The 18,099-nt window shown below is 33.7% G+C and overlaps 2 protein-coding genes across 2 annotated transcripts in view; one reads left to right on the top strand and one right to left on the bottom strand.

Annotated features, from left to right (window-relative positions):
• The first annotated feature begins 809 nt into the window (after positions 1-809).
• On the top strand, positions 810-14,286 carry erap1a (endoplasmic reticulum aminopeptidase 1a). The gene is given in 20 exon segments (XM_042732044.1): positions 810-823; positions 1,360-1,495; positions 1,498-1,853; positions 1,973-2,111; positions 3,604-3,738; positions 3,834-3,954; positions 4,113-4,267; positions 5,667-5,780; positions 5,874-6,005; positions 6,903-7,009; positions 7,098-7,203; positions 7,394-7,551; positions 8,245-8,333; positions 8,414-8,597; positions 9,674-9,830; positions 11,230-11,414; positions 11,502-11,663; positions 11,897-12,037; positions 12,172-12,253; positions 13,877-14,286. Coding segments are annotated over 20 exon segments (2,823 nt in total). The 3' UTR covers positions 14,027-14,286.
• A 517-nt stretch (positions 14,287-14,803) lies between these two features.
• The window catches only part of LOC109053411, a 20,848-nt gene continuing 17,552 nt past the window's right edge, over positions 14,804-18,099 (bottom strand). Inside the window, exons 16-18 of the mRNA XM_042732043.1 lie at positions 18,023-18,099; positions 15,776-15,817; positions 14,804-15,689 (exon numbers count right to left, since the gene is read on the bottom strand). The exon at positions 18,023-18,099 is cut by the window's right edge and continues 95 nt beyond it. Of these exons, the coding sequence (XP_042587977.1) occupies positions 15,591-15,689; positions 15,776-15,817; positions 18,023-18,099 (218 nt within the window). The 3' untranslated portion in view covers positions 14,804-15,590. The remainder of the gene's footprint in view (positions 15,690-15,775; positions 15,818-18,022) is intronic.

Here is an 18,099-nt window from a genome sequence, read left to right as displayed (position 1 = left end):
GGGGGGGGGGGTGGGGGGGGGCGGCATTGTCTAGTCAGTCAGGTTTTAAGTTTGAAAACAAGCATGGAACCCGTTTTTTTTTTTGTTTTCAGAGTGAACTTATTGTAATTAAGTTTCCTACTGATAGAAACCATCCACCGCCATAAATATTCTAAGTGTTGGTATAAGGATAGTCTAGTGTTTAGTCTAGTCTAAAAATACAGTGAAAGTTCAGTTATTTTGGAAATACTGCCTGAATTCTTCCTTGCAATTAAAAGAGTTTAAAGAGTTTCAAATCTGCGATGATGACCTATTGTGGGAATTAATGCATTTTAATCTAAAGTCTTAAACAATTCAGTAAGGGTTGCAAACAGTAAGATTTTAAACATAAAAACATAAACATGGCAAACATTTTTTTTTACTTTTTCTCAGGGACCATTTATATTTTCTAATAGAATGTTTTGAACAGTTGCATGTTTAATTGTCTTCCAGCAGAATTGAAAACATATGCCATGTAATATATATTTCTTTTCGTTTTTTGTCCACAAAAACTACATCTTGTTCGATGACTTGCCCAATCTTGATGTATGAAAATGTATTTGTCATTTATTTTTGAAGAGCAGTCCCAACAGAAATAAAAGAGTTCAAAGTATACTCCTAGCTCAGTCTTGAAATGTCTATTTATTTTAGTTTCATCGTGTGTTTTTTGAGCCACCAGGGGGGGGGGGGGGGGGGGGGGGGGGGGGGGGGGGGCGACAGAAAGCGTACGTCTTTACAAACACAGCCTGAGATCGTAAGGCTCATCTCCATTAATAATAAGTAAGGTCATGATGACGTTTGCTCGGTGACTTCGTGAATCGTCGTGGCACGTCACCTAATTAATATTCAACCGCCAGTGTTTCGCGCTGAGATTGGCCAGCTACAACGCCAAACGTCACTTTAACGTAATTAAATATTCAAATAATACAATCTGAGAAACGAGTTTTCGTCGCTGAGTTCACAATTTAATCGCAAACACTTGCTTATTATAAACAAATATAGTGTTTTTCAGTTGTGTAAACCGTCGTGTGTTGTGCTGTAAGCGCCAGGATGCAATAATACAATCTGGGAGCAAAAAACGAGACAGGAAATTAGATATTTTTGAGTGACAGCTGCGTACTTTTTCGTTTTTATTTATCATTTTACCGAGTCGCCTATATCGTGCGCAGGTTCGTTCAAAACAATTTTGTCGCCTAAAATCAATGAAAACGTTCGATATATTGTACAATTTGTGGGTTATTTGTTTCCTTGTGACGTCTAAGTATCATACACAGCTCACACAATAATAAAAAACAAACAACAAGCGCACATATACAAAAGAAAAGACCTTTTTCTCTTCAGCTCCTGTTCTTCATCATGCCTCTTCGCACAGTCTTGGTGTTTATGCTGCTTTACATTTGCAGTTTTATTCTGTGGCCTTGTTGTTGGTAACCATGCAGACACAAATGCCTTGCCTTTTCCCTGGGATAAGATAAGATGTGCCAGAAACAGGTGAAACCCAGAGAAACTATTGACCTCCTGATACACCCCAACTTGACCTCCATGACCTTCACCGGGGTCCTCCAGATCCTCTTAGAGGTAGAGCAGGACACCAGAGCCATCGTCCTTCACAGCAAGCACCTGCAGATCTCCAAAGCCCAGCTCTTGGGCTCCACACATCCTCGGGATCTGCAGGTCAGTGAGTTTGAAGCCTATGAACAGATCGCACTCTTTTCTGACGGCTTCACATTTGAGAAAGGAAACCATGTGGTGCATTTGGAGTTCTACGCCAACCTGTCGGACAGTTTTCATGGCTTTTATAAAGGCAGATATACCACAAACAGCGGAGAGGTCAGGTAAGACAACCACAACACTGGTGCATGAGTTTTAACTCTAGGTGAATTGTTCGAGGGTTGTACTCTTGAAGTGGCTTTGAAAACGTAAAAGCTCAAAAGGATGATTTTTCTCTCTTTAGGATGCTGGCGTCCACTCAGTTTGAGCCGACACATGCTCGAGCCGCCTTCCCTTGTTTTGACGAACCTGCATTTAAAGCCAACTTCACCATCCGTGTGCGCCGAGAGTCCAGGCACATCTCCATATCCAACATGCCCAAGGTTCACACAATTAACCGTTTTAATCCTGTTTTAATATCTGGGTTTGATCTTTATAGTGCAGCAGGTGAAATTGACCTGAATTCTTCGTCAGCGTAATTCAACAAAAAACACACACTTTAACATTAATGGCTCTCACACATAAGAGCATATGATTTACGTAAATGTATTTAATAACATTTTCAAACGCCAAGATCATGGGTTCGATTCCCAGCAGGATTAACTGATAAAAAATGTGCATCGTTGCAGTGTAAATTTCTTCAGATAAATGCATCTGCTGAACCAATAAATGTAAATGCAAACCCCCTTCTGAACATACTGTAAAAAAAGTAATATGCATAAAAAATACATAAAAAAAACTGTGCAGCTGCCTTTAATCATGTAATAACGAGGTCAAATCGACCCAGAAACATCTAATTCATAATTGAAGTTTTGTACACTCTTTCCAAAAAAAATATGTAATCACAAAAAATATCATTTAACCCTTTAACTGTCACCCCCCATTTTTTAAAATAGGCATTAAAGTGCACTATCCAAACTTAAATTATTGTAATTTATGAACACTTTGGAATATAGACCTAAGGTTGGTCTCTTTTTAAAGAAGAAAATCAGCAGATTTTGGCAAAAGAATTTTAAAAAAAAATTAAAGTATCAAAAAGTTATAAAGTTTAAATGTACTGTAAATAAAATGTGCTATATTAATTTTATTATATTTTATTTATTATAAATATTTTACATAACAGGTTTTACTTTTAAATTTGTTATAGAATTAAAGCCTTGTGTCTAAATAAGTTATGTTCCAAATTTTGAAGTTGATATGGAAAAAATTGAGGTTCCTGTGAGATTTTTATTTAGGGCGTCATACCACAACCAGCCACTGGGAGCCATCAAAACTCCTCTGAATTTTGTTTAATGAATTTTTCTCTAGGTTTCTCTGTCAATTTTACTTCTATCTCAAAATATGGGAAGTGGATATATAATATACAATTCCACCAAATATGGAATCCTGAGACTCAGACCTTTCCAATGATATGTTTGTTGCCAAGATTATAAAACGTTTTGATTCTAAAAGACCGTAATGCATTTTGTAATATGACACTTGACACTGCCCACTAGGGGGAGGAGACCACCATAAGATTTGAAAGTACCATTTCCATGGTAACGCAATGTCTGATTTCAAAATGGTTTTCACAGGATGAATCTTGAGCTTCTAAGCTTTCAAATGATATATAATTTATGATGATTACTAAAAGATTTTATAGAGAAAAAGGACAACAACAAAAAAGAGCAGCAAGCATCCCACAGGTTGGATGATGACAGTTAACGGGTTAAAAAAGCATAGGTAACTCAATTGATCGTAATAACAGCATAACGGTCCATGTTTATAAATTCCGCAATCTGCAATGTGATTCAACAACTTCAACCAGAGTATATATCTCTTTTACAGACCGTATCATGTAAATGTAAACAAATGCAAGCTTATTTCTTCCAACAGCTGAGAACTGTAGAAATGGCCGACGGGCTGCTCGAGGATCAGTTTGACACGACGGTGAAGATGAGCACCTACCTGGTGGCCTTCATCGTCTCCGATTTCCAGTCCATCAGTAAAAAAAGCCAGCATGGAGTCGAGGCAAGTCGATGACGTGACCAAAAGTATTATAAATACACTTCCCCATATCTTATCACACTATCCGCTGACTCCTCACAACCTGAATCCCGATGTAGATATCCGTGTATACTGTTCCCGAGAAGATCAGTCAGGCGGAATATGCTCTCAGCACCGCCGTCACACTGCTGGACTTTTATGATGATTATTTTGACATCCCGTATCCACTTCCCAAACACGGTGAGTGTGAAAGCTCAGCGCTTACCATCTTTACCACTGTTGAAACATGGCTGCATACTTTAGTTGCTATCTGCCATGAAAAATTTTTGAAACTGTAATCAGAATTTTTCTTGGCTTTTCAGAACCTAATTCCGGCTGTAATTATCTTTAACTTGCAGATCTTGCAGCGATCCCAGATTTCCAGTCAGGTGCTATGGAGAACTGGGGCCTGTCGACTTACAGAGAGTCCGGTTTGCTCTTTGACCCTGAGAAATCTTCTTCCTCGGACAAACTGGGAATCACCAAAGTCATCGCCCATGAACTAGCCCATCAGGTTGATATTTCTATTACTAACCCACCCTAATCACAAAATAAAATCCAGTCAGCCTTTATCACAAAATAAATTGTTTATGACCATCTGCGCATTATTCTGCTTATTGGCTTACTGTTCGACTACTTAACAAACAAATAAATATAATGTGTATAAAATGTATATAAAAAATATCTTATGTTATAGACATTTTATAAACACTGCCATTCAACTGTTTGGGATCAGTAAAAAAAAAAAAGTTTTTTAAAGAAGTCTCTTATGCTCATCAAAGCTACGTCTACTTGATTAAAAATACTAAAAAAAATGTAATATTGAGAAATAATATTACAACTTTAAATAATAGTGTTATGTATTGATATACTTTAAAATATGATTTATTTCTGTAATGTAAAGCTGAATTTTCAGCATCATTACTCCAGTCTTCAGTGTCACATGATCCTTCAGAAATCATTCTGATATGCTGATTTATTATCAATGTTGGAAACTGATGTGGTGATTAATATTTCTTTGGAAGCTGTGATAGTTTTTCAGAATTCTTTGAGGAATAAAAAGTTAAAAAGAACAGGATTTATTAAAAATGGGAACCTTTTCTAACCGTGTAAGTCTTTATAGTTTTTATCAATTTAACACATCCTTGATGAACAAAGAGGTCAAGGACGAAAAAGGGTTTAAGCATAAAAACAAAAAGTGTAATGTTGCTTTGAATTGTTGTTGCCCCCTCCCCCCAAAAAAATCAGTTTAATTTAATTGCAATTTTGTTTTTCTGAGCAAAAAATAAGTATCATACATTTTCCCCTGATTTACAGAAGAGACGCACTAAAATGTCACTCAGTGTAACAATCTTGTCAGGCATATTTACAACAAAAATCAGTTTATGACACATTAAAAGACTAATTACTTTCACCCCAAATACTAATTAGTTGTCATTTTACATTTTTAAAGTTTGCAACTATCCTAGATTTTTGCCCACTTGTCAGTAAGAATTTAATATGCTCCTTTATTCTTTTATATATTTTAATATGTACACGTCAGAATAAGCACGTTGTTTGAATCTTTACATAAATATTGTGTTACACTGAATGGCAGAACCAAATTTTTGTATTTAATTCTCCAAAACTTATTTGAAACCTTAAAAGTAGACACTTTACTTACATTTATTGTGCATTCTATGGACTTAAAATAACTTTTGTAAATTTCTTTTGATGCGGACATCTGACATAAAGTCTTTGACCCAAAGGTATTAATTTCTTTTTTACTGAGCCCAGATTTTTGAACAGTAGTGTATATTGTGACAACAATGATGCAGTGATGCAAAATGGTATTATTATAGAAAGAGAGCTAAATGATATGTGACATGAAAGCACCACAGATATGTAGAAAGTCTGTTGAATCTGATGTCCAGTGGTTTGGAAACCTGGTCACGATGCAGTGGTGGAACGATCTGTGGTTAAACGAGGGCTTTGCCAAGTTCATGGAGTATGTGTCCGTCAACATCACCCACCCCGAGCTGCAAGTGGTGAGAGCCATTAATACAGCTAATAATTGAGATTGTGATGACATGTAATTATAGTTGGCACGACTGATCTGATTTGGAGGGCCTCTGTTTTAGGATGATTATTTCCTGGAGAAGTGCTTCACTGCTATGTCAGTGGACTCTTTAACCTCCTCACACCCCATTTCCACTCCAGTGGAGAATCCCGCGGAGATCAGCGAGATGTTTGATGACGTTTCCTACCGGAAGGTACACAAGCAGTTTATCTCTCTCTAGAATCCTTATAGTTGACTTTCCCTGATTAATATTGTGTTGCGGGACAGTTTGACCCACAGTAGATTTTTAAACAGCTTGAAACACTGGTTAAACTATTTATTTCTTCTTGAAATTTGGTGACCTTTTCCCATTTTGGGTCATTAATGTGCATGCAAAGTTTCCACACATATAAATCTGTATACATTGTGGTGACTTCAGTGGTGTTAGGGTTCGAATTGACGACAGTTTGTATCAGAAAACCTTTTTTATGTCAGGTTCTCAAACCCTTATGAGGGTAAAAGTTTCTAACACTAATTTTCAATGCTGCAATAGACTAATAACTGAGATCCAAAAAACTAACAACTAGTTTTTGACTGTGAAACCCAAATATATAAAGGTACAGCAAGTTCTCCGTGGATGATTCATTTCATAAATTCTTATGCATTTTTATATTTTAGTCTTTGACAAGCTACAATTAAAGGTATAGTTCACCCAAAAATGAAAATTTGATGTTTATCTGCTTACCCCCAGGGCATCCAAGATGTAGGTGACTTTGTTTCTTCAGTAGAACACAAACCAAGATTTTTAACTCCAGTCGTTGCAGTCTGTCAGTCGTATAATGCATGGCAATGGTAACAAAATCTGTGAGAGAAAAAAAAAACATGCACAGATAAATCCAAATTAAACCCTGCAGATAAACATCAAATTTTCATTTTTGGGTGAACTATACCTTTAAGGTTTTTTTTTTTTTTTTTTAGTTTATAAAGTGTTGATTTTTGGCAATTGCATGGAAACCAATGGCAGTCAGTTATCTCCAACACAAATGGAGTACCCATATTTTCAACACAAAAGAAGGGTTAATTTGTTTTAACTCATCTACAAACTCCGAAGGGTGCGTGTATCCTGAACATGTTGAGGGATTTCCTGACGCCAGAGGCTTTCAAGTACGGTATTATACACTACACCAATACAAAAATCTACCAGAACAAAGTTAACACAGCACCCTCCTGAAAGACTTACCAACATAACTTGAAACAATCTAATCACTTCCATACACTCCAAACCCATAAGTAATTTAATTTAATTTAATGCATTTCAATCTTTTCAGATCTGCACTTCTGATGAATTGGATTCAGGGAGACTAAAACTTGATGGATTCTGTTCCAAAAACAGGGCTGAATCTCCAGCCTCTGTGAGTGCTGCTTTAATCGATTTACATTTAATTATAATATTTACATTTTATGTTAATCTATTATAACATTTAATTGGTTTAATTAAATGGTCTATATTTACGATAAGTTAACCTCTTGTGTTTCTTGACTAAAAATGTGTCATTAATGTTAGAAACGGTCCAAATAACTGATAAAAACGTGTTCTAGCAGAAATGGTTCATGGAGGACAGTGTTGATGTTCGAGCCATTATGGACACCTGGACTCTGCAGGAGGGCTTTCCTTTAATCACTGTGGAGGTCAAAGGTCAAGAGGTCACCCTCAAACAGGAGCGCTTCCTTAGAGAAGCAAACTCCTCAAAGACTTCAAAGTACTGGCTATGGAATACTAAACTACTGTTTAATGTGTACTACGCATAATATACATTTTAAAAATAGTATGTGAAGCAGTCTGCAAAAGTAAATGTGTCATACTGTATTATGCTTTTAAAATTGTAACAACAATTAAATTAACACATTCATCAAACCAAATAAACCAAAACTACATACAGTCCATACATACAATATTTTTTTTTTTTATCAGTATGTTATGGCTTTCTGAATAAATAAGAAGATAATTAAAGAAAATCATATTTCATCTTGAAAATATCAGGTTCATTGCATTGTGGCTTACAAAGAGATTTTAGTATTATTTGTATACTTTAGTATTGTTTAGTAATATTTTGAATTACTGTACTTCTTATATTTTCTTATTCTTTCCCATTCTTATAGGTTTAAGTAATTTTTTTAATTTTATTTTTTATTTTTTAGGTTTAAGTTATTCACCTAATATTGATATTTTAATTTCAGCTTTATTTCAGTCACCAAAAAAAAAAAAAAAAAGATTTTTAATACAATAAACAATAACAACAGTAGTTTTTATGAAAACAGAAAATTTGCCTGCATGCTGCGGAAATAGTAAATATAGTAAGCTAGTATGCTACTCTCAATATAGCCTTAATGTTATTCACTCAAAGCAATAATTGATTTTTTGATATTTGTTGTTTGTATTTAATTTCTCACAGGACATCAAGCTTCCTGTGGCAGGTTCCTCTGACTTACATCACCAGTCACAGTAGTGCAATGCAGCGTTTCTTGCTGAAAAGTGAAAAAGGTGCGTCTGAGCTATCAGATATTAAACCAAACCAACATATTTACCTTCTGTTATACTGAAATCTGACCATGTGTCTGCAGATGTGTTGTACCTGCCAGAGAAGGTGGACTGGATTAAATTTAACGTAGACCTGCGTGGGTATTATATTGTACATTATGAGTCAGGAGGCTGGGACGCTTTGATCAACCAACTCCAGCAGAACCACAGTGTGTTCAGCAGCAACGACAGAGCCAGTCTGATCCACGACATCTTTCAGCTGGTCAGGTGAGGGAGCTGAGCTGGTGCTCCTTTAAGATGTAGTGCATCAAAAATGAAAATTTGCTGAAAATGTACTCACCCTCAGGCCATCCAAGATGTAGATGAGTTTGTTTCTTCATCAGATTTGGAGAAATGTAGCATTGCATCAGTGTCTCAGCAATGGATGCTCTGCAGTGAATGGGTGCCGTCAGAATGAGAGTCCAAACAGCTGATAAAAACATCACAATAATCCTCAAGTAATCCACAGCACTCCAGTCCATTAATTAACATATCACCAAGTTTAAAGCAGTGTGTTTGTAAGAAACAAATCCATCATTAAGAAGTTTTAACATTTAACTGTCGCTTCTGGACAAAATACGAGTCTATAATCCATAATAACACATCCTCCAGTGGAAATGTTCATCTGCTGCTGTCCTCTCACATCAAAATCTGTTTTAAACTCTTTTGGCTTGTAGACAGTGCTTGATCTGTACATATTTCTTTCCTGATTCAGACCATAAGACTTTTCACTGGAGGAAGCATTATTATGGATTATGTTATGGATATGGATAACTCATATTTTAGCCGAAAGCAGCAGTTTACAGTCAAAATGTCTTGATGGATTTGTTTCTTACAAACCAGCTTTTCACGTCACAAGACATTAACTGATGCACTGGAGTGCTGTGGATTATTGTGATGTTTTTATCAGCTGTTTGGACTCTCATTCTGACGGCACCCATTCAATGCAGAGCATCCATTGCTGAGACACTGATGCAATGCTACATTTCTCCAAATCTGATGAAGAAACAAACTCATCTACAAAAACTCATCTAAATCAGGTGTCATTTATGGTAAAGAGAGATGCAGAAACACACTTTTTAAGCAAATCATTTGGTGAAAAGAAGTTTATTTATTAAAAAATCACCAAAACGTCTGCCGATTCAAAGCTAGTAAGACTTCAAATATGGAGAAAAGCAAAAGATCCAGCAGCATTTGAGCACAAATACAATACTTGATTAAATTTGATTTGATTTAAGTCTTGTTACTGTCATTGCAGACAGTTTATTTTTGTCCTTAATCAAATGTATTTGTCTTTCCTTCAGCATTGAGAAAATCCCACTGGACAAAGCTCTGAATCTGAGTTTGTACCTCAGTAAAGAGTCGGAGATCATGCCGGTGACGCAGGGCTTTAATGAGCTGGTGCCGCTCTACAAACTCATGGAGAAGAGAAACATGGAGGAACTGGAGAACCAGCTGAAGGTTATGGTTGCAAACATGAATAAGTCTAGTTTAAAGATGATATGAGCAATAGTTTGGATGCTGAGTTACTTTCTAATGTCTCAGTTTAGATAATACGTTTAAAATCTCATGGTGACCTTTTCTAAAGTAGCTGGCCAGGGTAAGACGGCAACATCTGAATATCTATTATATTTGTAAATAATAATATATATATATATATATAAAAAACAGACAGAATAACAGAATCCAGTCAAAAAATGGAAGTTATTTTATAATGTAGAATTTCTCTGAATTTGGCAAAATTTGGGATCAAAAGAAGGGGCGTTCAAATAATCACAACTCTTTCCCCGCCAGCATTTTTGAAAAAAGTTGCCAGCCACCGCCAGCGGTTTGGATGATTTTCACTAAAATGTGATGGTCTCCAGTATATTTTGCTGTATGAATATTTGAATATGCAATGCACCAAAATAAAGATCAAAGCCTCTACTTTTATACAAAAAAATCCGTTTTATTTTAGCTTAAAGCATTCTTTTTTTATCAAAACTTGAATATAGGTAAGTTTCATAAAAATGTATAATTTTGAGCAAAAAGGCGAGAAAATAACATTTATATCAAAAACTGATGGATATCTGGATCAATTTGGATAATATTTAATACGATTATTAAAGCATGAATCCAGTAAATTGCTTCCATCAACCATTGCTTGCACAGACATATACCACTTACTGGATCATCATTTTACTCTGTAGCATTATGCAGTTTTCATTTATATGCTGTCTATTGCTGATGATCGCATTATTTTTAATATGCATCTGTTTACATAAGAGATCACGTGTGTTTTTGTTCGGGAGGTTTTGTACTCGTTCAGAAGATGTGTAATAGCGCCCCAGAGTGTATAACAGTGAAAACATGAAAAGCCGTAAAAATCGTGTTTGGCGCGGAAGCGTTGTCTTCTAAATGACGAGATAACTCGTCAATGGCAGGGAAAGAGTTAATAAAAATTCAGTCAAAGACACAGAAACTTACAGGTCTTTACTACAACCTGACAAATAAAGGTTTGATTTAATTTCAATAAATTTGACAAATATATTACTATTGTACTGTAGAATGTACTTCTTATCATAATAATTATAATAATACATTTTATTAAAGCAGTTTATCAATCCATGTTTTGTGCAGCAATTTGTTTGTAAAAGGATTAGAGATGAATTAAATTGTTAAAGTTTTATTCATTCATTTGATTACCATCATCTTTTTGAATTCGGCTTATTAAACATCCTTTTTGATGAGTCAAAAAGTCCTTTGATTAGACACTCTTATTGATTATTAAAACGTAATTAAACTATTAAAACAGAATTTGGTGAAACATTTAATGCTTTCTGGGTGTAGACGTGCTGTTGATGATTTGCTGTTTTATCAGGGTCATTTAGTGAAGTTATTCAAGACGCTGATTGACCGTCAGAGCTGGTCTGACGACGGGTCTGTGTCCGAGCGGATGCTCAGGAATTATCTGCTGTTGTTCGCCTGCGTCCGTCGTTACCCATCATGCATCAGCACCGCCACTCAACTCTTCCAGCAGTGGAAGGAATCCGATGGCAAAATGTGGTGAGAGTTGATTTGATTCATGTATCATTCACATTATACACACTGCATTCTGTTTTCATTCATCCAGACGTGTGTTGTTTGCTTCAGGCTGCCCACTGACATCAGTTTAGTGGTCTACACTGAAGGGGCGCGTACAGACGAAGGCTGGGACTTCCTGTTGGAGAAATACAAGCGATCCGTCTCGCCATCAGAGAAGTGGATGATTAAAGCCGCCCTCTCGTACACTCCATTAACTCACAAGCTTCAGTGGTGAGTCTGGATTCATGAAGCTGCTGAGACATCACATTTTCATAGTTGACCCAAACTTGACATCGATGATAGATCATTAAACTGTTTTGCCGTATATACAGTATGATCCGAAAGTCATCATTAATATGCAAAAGCATGATTCAATTCTCCTCTTCTCAATCCTGCATGTCAGTAATAAAGACCTTGAGTCATTAAACCTGCTCTATGATGTGTTTCTTTCTCGTTCCGTCTAGGCTTTTGGAAAGAAGCATCGAAGGAGAGATCATGAAAACTCAAGACCTGCCGTCGCTGGTCATCACTGTCAGTAAAAACCCAAAAGGTTTCAAACTCGCCTGGGACTTCTTGAAAACCAACTGGGGGAAACTTGTGAAAAAGTGTGTGGCAAGTGTTCATATCTTCCTGAAGACCTTGTCATATGTCAGATATCACTTTCTTGTTTTATGGTGCTTATGACACATTGTAGCATTGTGAATGTCAGTGGTGTATTAAACCCAAATCCTCCTTTTAGGTTCGATCTCGGTTCGTCTGCAATATCTCGCATGGCGGTCGGTGTGACCGATCAGTATTCCACCAGAGAAATGCTCCACGAGGTACTGTAGAAGTCTTTTTAAAAAGTGTGAATGCAAACATTAGTTAACATGAATATTGAACTGTACCTCTATAGCATTTATTAATGTTAGTCAATGTAAGTGTTATTAGGTAGCATTAGTTAATGCATTTCAAATTAACATATGGAAGCTTGTTTTGCCACAGGATAATAATGTAAATGTGACCTTTTTTTCTTTTTTTTTTTACAATTTAGACTTTTTCAGTAATGGGAATTAAAATTTTAATTAAATATTAAATATTAATCAATGATTTTTCTTGCTATTCCTAGTTTATATCTCACAATTCTAACTATTTTTCTTGACATTTTTTCTTTCTTTGTTTCTTTCTCTACTCTGGGATTATATCTCAAATTTTTTCTCAAAATTGCAAGATATAAACACTTCTGCAAAGAAAAGTCTGAATTGAGATTTATCCTGTGGGCTCATATGAAGACATTATATTCTAGTGAATTTCTCTGAGACTGTACATGCCACAGTTTTAAGTCTGGGTGTCCTGTACAGAGCACATTCAGGGCTTGTCAGAGATACCAAATGATTGGATGTTTCTCCATGACCACTCCCTCTCCTTGGTCATCAAAAATGTCTGAAATTAATTTAGTGACACTCTAACTAATTTAAATCGGTCTAATTTTTAAATAGTGTGCCATAAATCCACATCTCAGGAAAATGTTATGGGCTTTCAAATCAAAATATGACGTGCTGTTATGAAACAGGATGTTGATTTCATACATGTCCTCATATGAGCACACCGGGACTAAAAGCATGTTTATTACGCGTTTTGAAAGATATAACAAATGAACAGGGAAAGAAATTAAATTTCAATATTCTATGAAATATTATATATTATTATGAAAATCTTATCAATTATTATTCCCATTATTGCACTTCTTTTTTCATTACAAGTTGCCCCAAAAACACATTAATATGCAAATTTGATTTAGTTTATAGATACATTGTATATAATGAGAAAACCCGTTTATTTTGCAGAAAGAAAAATGGTATATTGAATTATTCTGTTATAACATAGTTGAGAATCATCTTTATACGAAGTTTGGTAAAAAAAAAAAAAAAAAAAAAATCTTGAAAACTAAAAATGTATTGGTGATTTAAAAAGTCAATTGTTTTTGCCTACGTATATTCATTCATGTAGTTTTTTTTTTTTTTAAAGAAATTGAGTCCTGATGTCTGAATGCTCTAAACAATGTAAAGACATGGAAAAAAAAAAATATTTTTTTCCTTAAACTTTTTTCTCGGGTCTTAAGAGGATAAACTCAAAATTCTGAGAAAAAAAGTTGCAATTAACTTTTAATTTTTTTTATTCCATGTCATAAACAAGCCTCCATACTAATATACCCAAACAATTAACAATTATATTTTTACTAACATTAACAAAGATTAATAAATGCTTTAAAAATATATTGCTCATTCTTAGTTCATGTTAGTTCAGTGCATTTACTAATGTTTTAAGCTTTTAAGCTGCCAGCATGCTGAGGTCACATGACTTTACATGAATCATGGGTGACCAATCATTTCTGGTTAATGGCATTTGCACTGATTGGAGTCAGTAGAGATCTAAGAACACTGTGGTTTGTGTTGTTCCTGTAGGTTCAGTCTTTCTTCGGGTCACTGGCGCAGGATCAGGGCTCCGGGCTCCGCAGCATTCAACAGGCCCTGCAGAAAATCCAGCAGAACATCCGCTGGATGGACAGGAACGTCCCACTCCTGAAAGCCTGGCTGGACAGAAACAGTCTGTGACAAACTCTAGAGACTCTTGAAAGTGTGTTTAACAGGGTGTGGAACTCAAGACTGCACCTAGTTTCACTAATCAAGGGCCATAGCACTGGAAGAAACCAGCTCTGATATGATCATACAGAACATGAACATTTTTGAAATGGCTGCAACAAAAAAACAGTGTCTTAATAAGTTTTAAAATATCAATGCTAAATGCCCACTCAATGAAACCAGCGATGCACTGAAATTAGTTTTTTACTGAAACACAAAAAACAAAAATGAAGTGTTTATTTAGTAATGAAAAAAACTAAACCAAAACAAATTTTATTTAATAATCAAGACAGTCTTATATCAGCATTTTAATGATATGTTTCTATTCCAATTTGTTGCTGAACAAAATGACATACATAAAAAAAAAAAAAAAAAAGACATTAAATAAATAATTGTCATTTTTAGGTAAAATGTCCCTTAAAAAATACCTGAGGTGAATGTAATGTTACGCGACTTATCATTAAAAATAAATACCTACTGATAACTTCTCGTGGTTGAAACACAGATTTAGCGATTTCATTAAGATGCAATACCTTTTGGTAAGTTTGTCTTTTTCTTTCAGCATAGTTTGTGATGTTCATTCATTTTTATTTCGCGTTGGAAATAGTAATAAAGTGGAAGAGACGATCAGGAACCGTTGAACAGAGGCACATCAAAGCGCTCCAAAATGGCATTTATTGTTTGATTTTCTTTATGAAGTCTCACACTTTGATTCGTATCAAAAGTAATACATTTTATTAACTATAAAGTCCGGTGCATCACTAAATGAAACGCTGAACTTTAACTTTGTGATACCAGACATTGTTTTGATGTGTAAAATTAAAGAAACTGTTTTAAATAGCATTTTGTGGATTTTACTGACATCCTTTCAGAATCCACGAACAGTTAATATACTAGTAAATGTATGCTCACATTTATTATGGCATTAAAAATGACTTTATTAATAGTTGTCAAAAACAATGAAAAGGAATCAAACATTTTAAATTACATATTTACATACGAGCAAGTATAAAGTTTTTAAAATGGCATAAATACAGCTTAAAAGACTATTAAAGGCTATCTGTAACCTGTAACTGATCACAGCTTGATTTATACAGACATAACTGGTTATCAAGAGTTGAAACCACCCACCTGGTGAAATTATTTGGCACAGTATTTTACCCACTAAGAAATCTCTGAATAACAATAAAAAAAAAAAAAAACATTATAAAACAAACACGCCGCACTGAAACACCAACAAGTTCATGTTAAATCTGTAACTGCTAAATGGAGATTTGCAACAAAAAACAACTACAGAACTGTTAGTTAAACCTGATTTTAAAACTGGTTCATAAAGGATTCTGGGAGATATTGCACTGAGCAATACGAAGCAGAATGCCTTGAATATTTACATGCATTATCAATCAAATGTCCAGAAAGCAACACAGCCCAGCTCACGAATGGCAACGACCCACACATCTGGACAGACGCCAACACATCTGTACTCTCACAATACCGTCCAGTAGCTCGCTCTTCTCTGATGTGATGGGAATGATCTTCAGGACCTGCGGTCGTAGTCGCTGACCATTCTTTTGATGTGGTTGAGTTTGGCCTTCAGGTGCTTGCAGCGCTTCTTCTTCACCAAGTAGTCGCCGCTCTGCAGAGACAGCGGGAAATACATCAGATAACATCCTCCACTATTGTTCGTTTCTGTGAGAAATCTCGGCTTCAGCTCATTCTTACCCTCTTTTTGTCTTTCAGCGCGTTGTACTCGTCCATGGCGTCCTGTTACGAGAGAACAAGAACAAGCGCAGTGACTCAAAATGCTTTTCCAATGCTAACGTTAATTATTCACAGATAATACAGCGTAACCAACAGGAACATTGCACTGTAAGGCATGCACCACCGGGTAAATCTTACAAAACTCAAGTCATATTTCAACTCGAAAAGAAACAATTTGGGGGGAAAAAAAAACAATATTTATTTGAATTGAGATTTATATTTTATAATCATTAAAATTAGCATAATGAGAGAAAAAACAAATAATATTAATAATTTAAATAAGTAATATTAAATAAGCTATACAATTTATTATTATTACATTTATGTATTAGCAATAAATAATGATAATTATAATTCAGTCTAAAAGATTAATCACATCCAAAATAAGTTTTTGTTTACATAACATATGTATGTGTGCTGTGTATATTTATTATGTATATATAAATACACACATGCATGTATAGATTTCAGAAAAATATGTTATGTTTATACATTACATTTATTTATAATATAAATTATATGAATATAAATACAGACATGTAAATACATGTAAATATTTTCTAAATATATACTGAATGTGTGTATTTATATATAAATAATAAATATACAGAACAAACATGCTAACAAAATTTATTTTGTATGCGATTAATCATGATTAATCGTTTGACAGCACTAATATATATATATATACACACACACATACACAGTACAGGTCAAAAGTTTGGAAACATTACTATTTTTAATGTTTTTGAAAGAAGTTTCTTCTGCTCATCAAGCCTGCATTTATTTGATCAAAAATACAAAAAAAAAAAAATTTAATATTGTGATATATTATTACAATTTAAAATAATTGTTTTTAAATTTATTATACTTTAAATTATCATTTATTTCTGGTGATGCAAAGCTGAATTTTTAGGATCATTATCACATGATCCTTTAGAAATCATTCTAATATGATGATTCATTATCAAAGTTGGAAACAGTTCTGCTGCTTAATATTTTTTCAGAACATGTGATACTTTTTTAGGATACTTTGATGAATAAAAAAAAAAAAAAAAAAAAAAGAAGCTATGTTTTTAAAATATAAATATTTTGTAATAACAATATACACTAATACTGGTCAGTAATTTGGGGTCAGTAATTTTTTTTTCTTTCTTTTTTTTTTTTAAATAAATCAATACTTTTATTCAGCAAGTATATATTAAATTGATAAAAAGTGATAGTAAAGAAAATATATTATTAGAATCTATATTACTAGAATTTTTTTTTTTTTTGAATAAATGCAGTTCTTTTTAAACCTTTTTATTCATCAAATATATTAGACAGCAGAACTGTTTCCAACACTCATAATAAATCAGAATATTAGAATGATTTCTAAATGATCATGTGATAGACTGGATGTTACATGTGACACTGAAGGCTGGAGTAATGATGCTGAAAATTCAGCTTTGCATCACAGGAATAATTTTTTTTTTTTTTAAAAGTATATTCAAATAGAAAACTATTATTTTAAGTTGTAATAATATTTCACAATATTACTGTGTTTTTCTGTATTTTTGATCAAATAAATGCAGGCTTGATGAGCAGAAGAGACTTCTTTCAAAAACATTAAAAATAGTAATGTTTCCAAACTTTTGACCTGTACTGTATATATTAATATATATATATATATATATATATATATATATATATATATATATATATATATATATATATATATATATATATATATATATATATATATATATTAATTATATATATATATATATATATATATATATATATATATATATATATATATAAATCAATAAATATATATATATATATACACATTAATTTACACTATACTGTCTTTAACTGCTAATTTATTAATAATAATAATAAAAACAATAAATATTAAATAAGTTATATCAAATATTAATAATAAATTAATTATTAAATAATCAATAATAATAACATAATGTATTTCAGTAATTACTAGTTCTCAGTAATGGGAATTAAAATTTTAATTATGAAATATTAATGATTTTTCATAAAAACAATAATAATAAAAAATTATTATTTTGCTGGGGCTGTTAAATATAATTTATATAATACAATTATTTTATTATAATAATATAAAAAATAATGAGAATATTCCAGTGCTTATTAATTCTCAGTAATGAGAATTAATGAGAGTCATCGCCGAGTCTTGACGACTTTTCATACCAGGAACTGAGGACTGCCCTCCTGAAGATCATCGAGCTCCCGGTCCACTTCAGCCAGACGCTTGTTGATCTGGTCCA

The sequence above is a fragment of the Cyprinus carpio genome, chromosome B10 (genome assembly GCF_018340385.1).
Source record: "Cyprinus carpio isolate SPL01 chromosome B10, ASM1834038v1, whole genome shotgun sequence".
Taxonomy (NCBI): Eukaryota; Metazoa; Chordata; class Actinopteri; order Cypriniformes; family Cyprinidae; genus Cyprinus; species Cyprinus carpio.
This window is presented reverse-complemented; position numbering and strand designations above follow the sequence as displayed.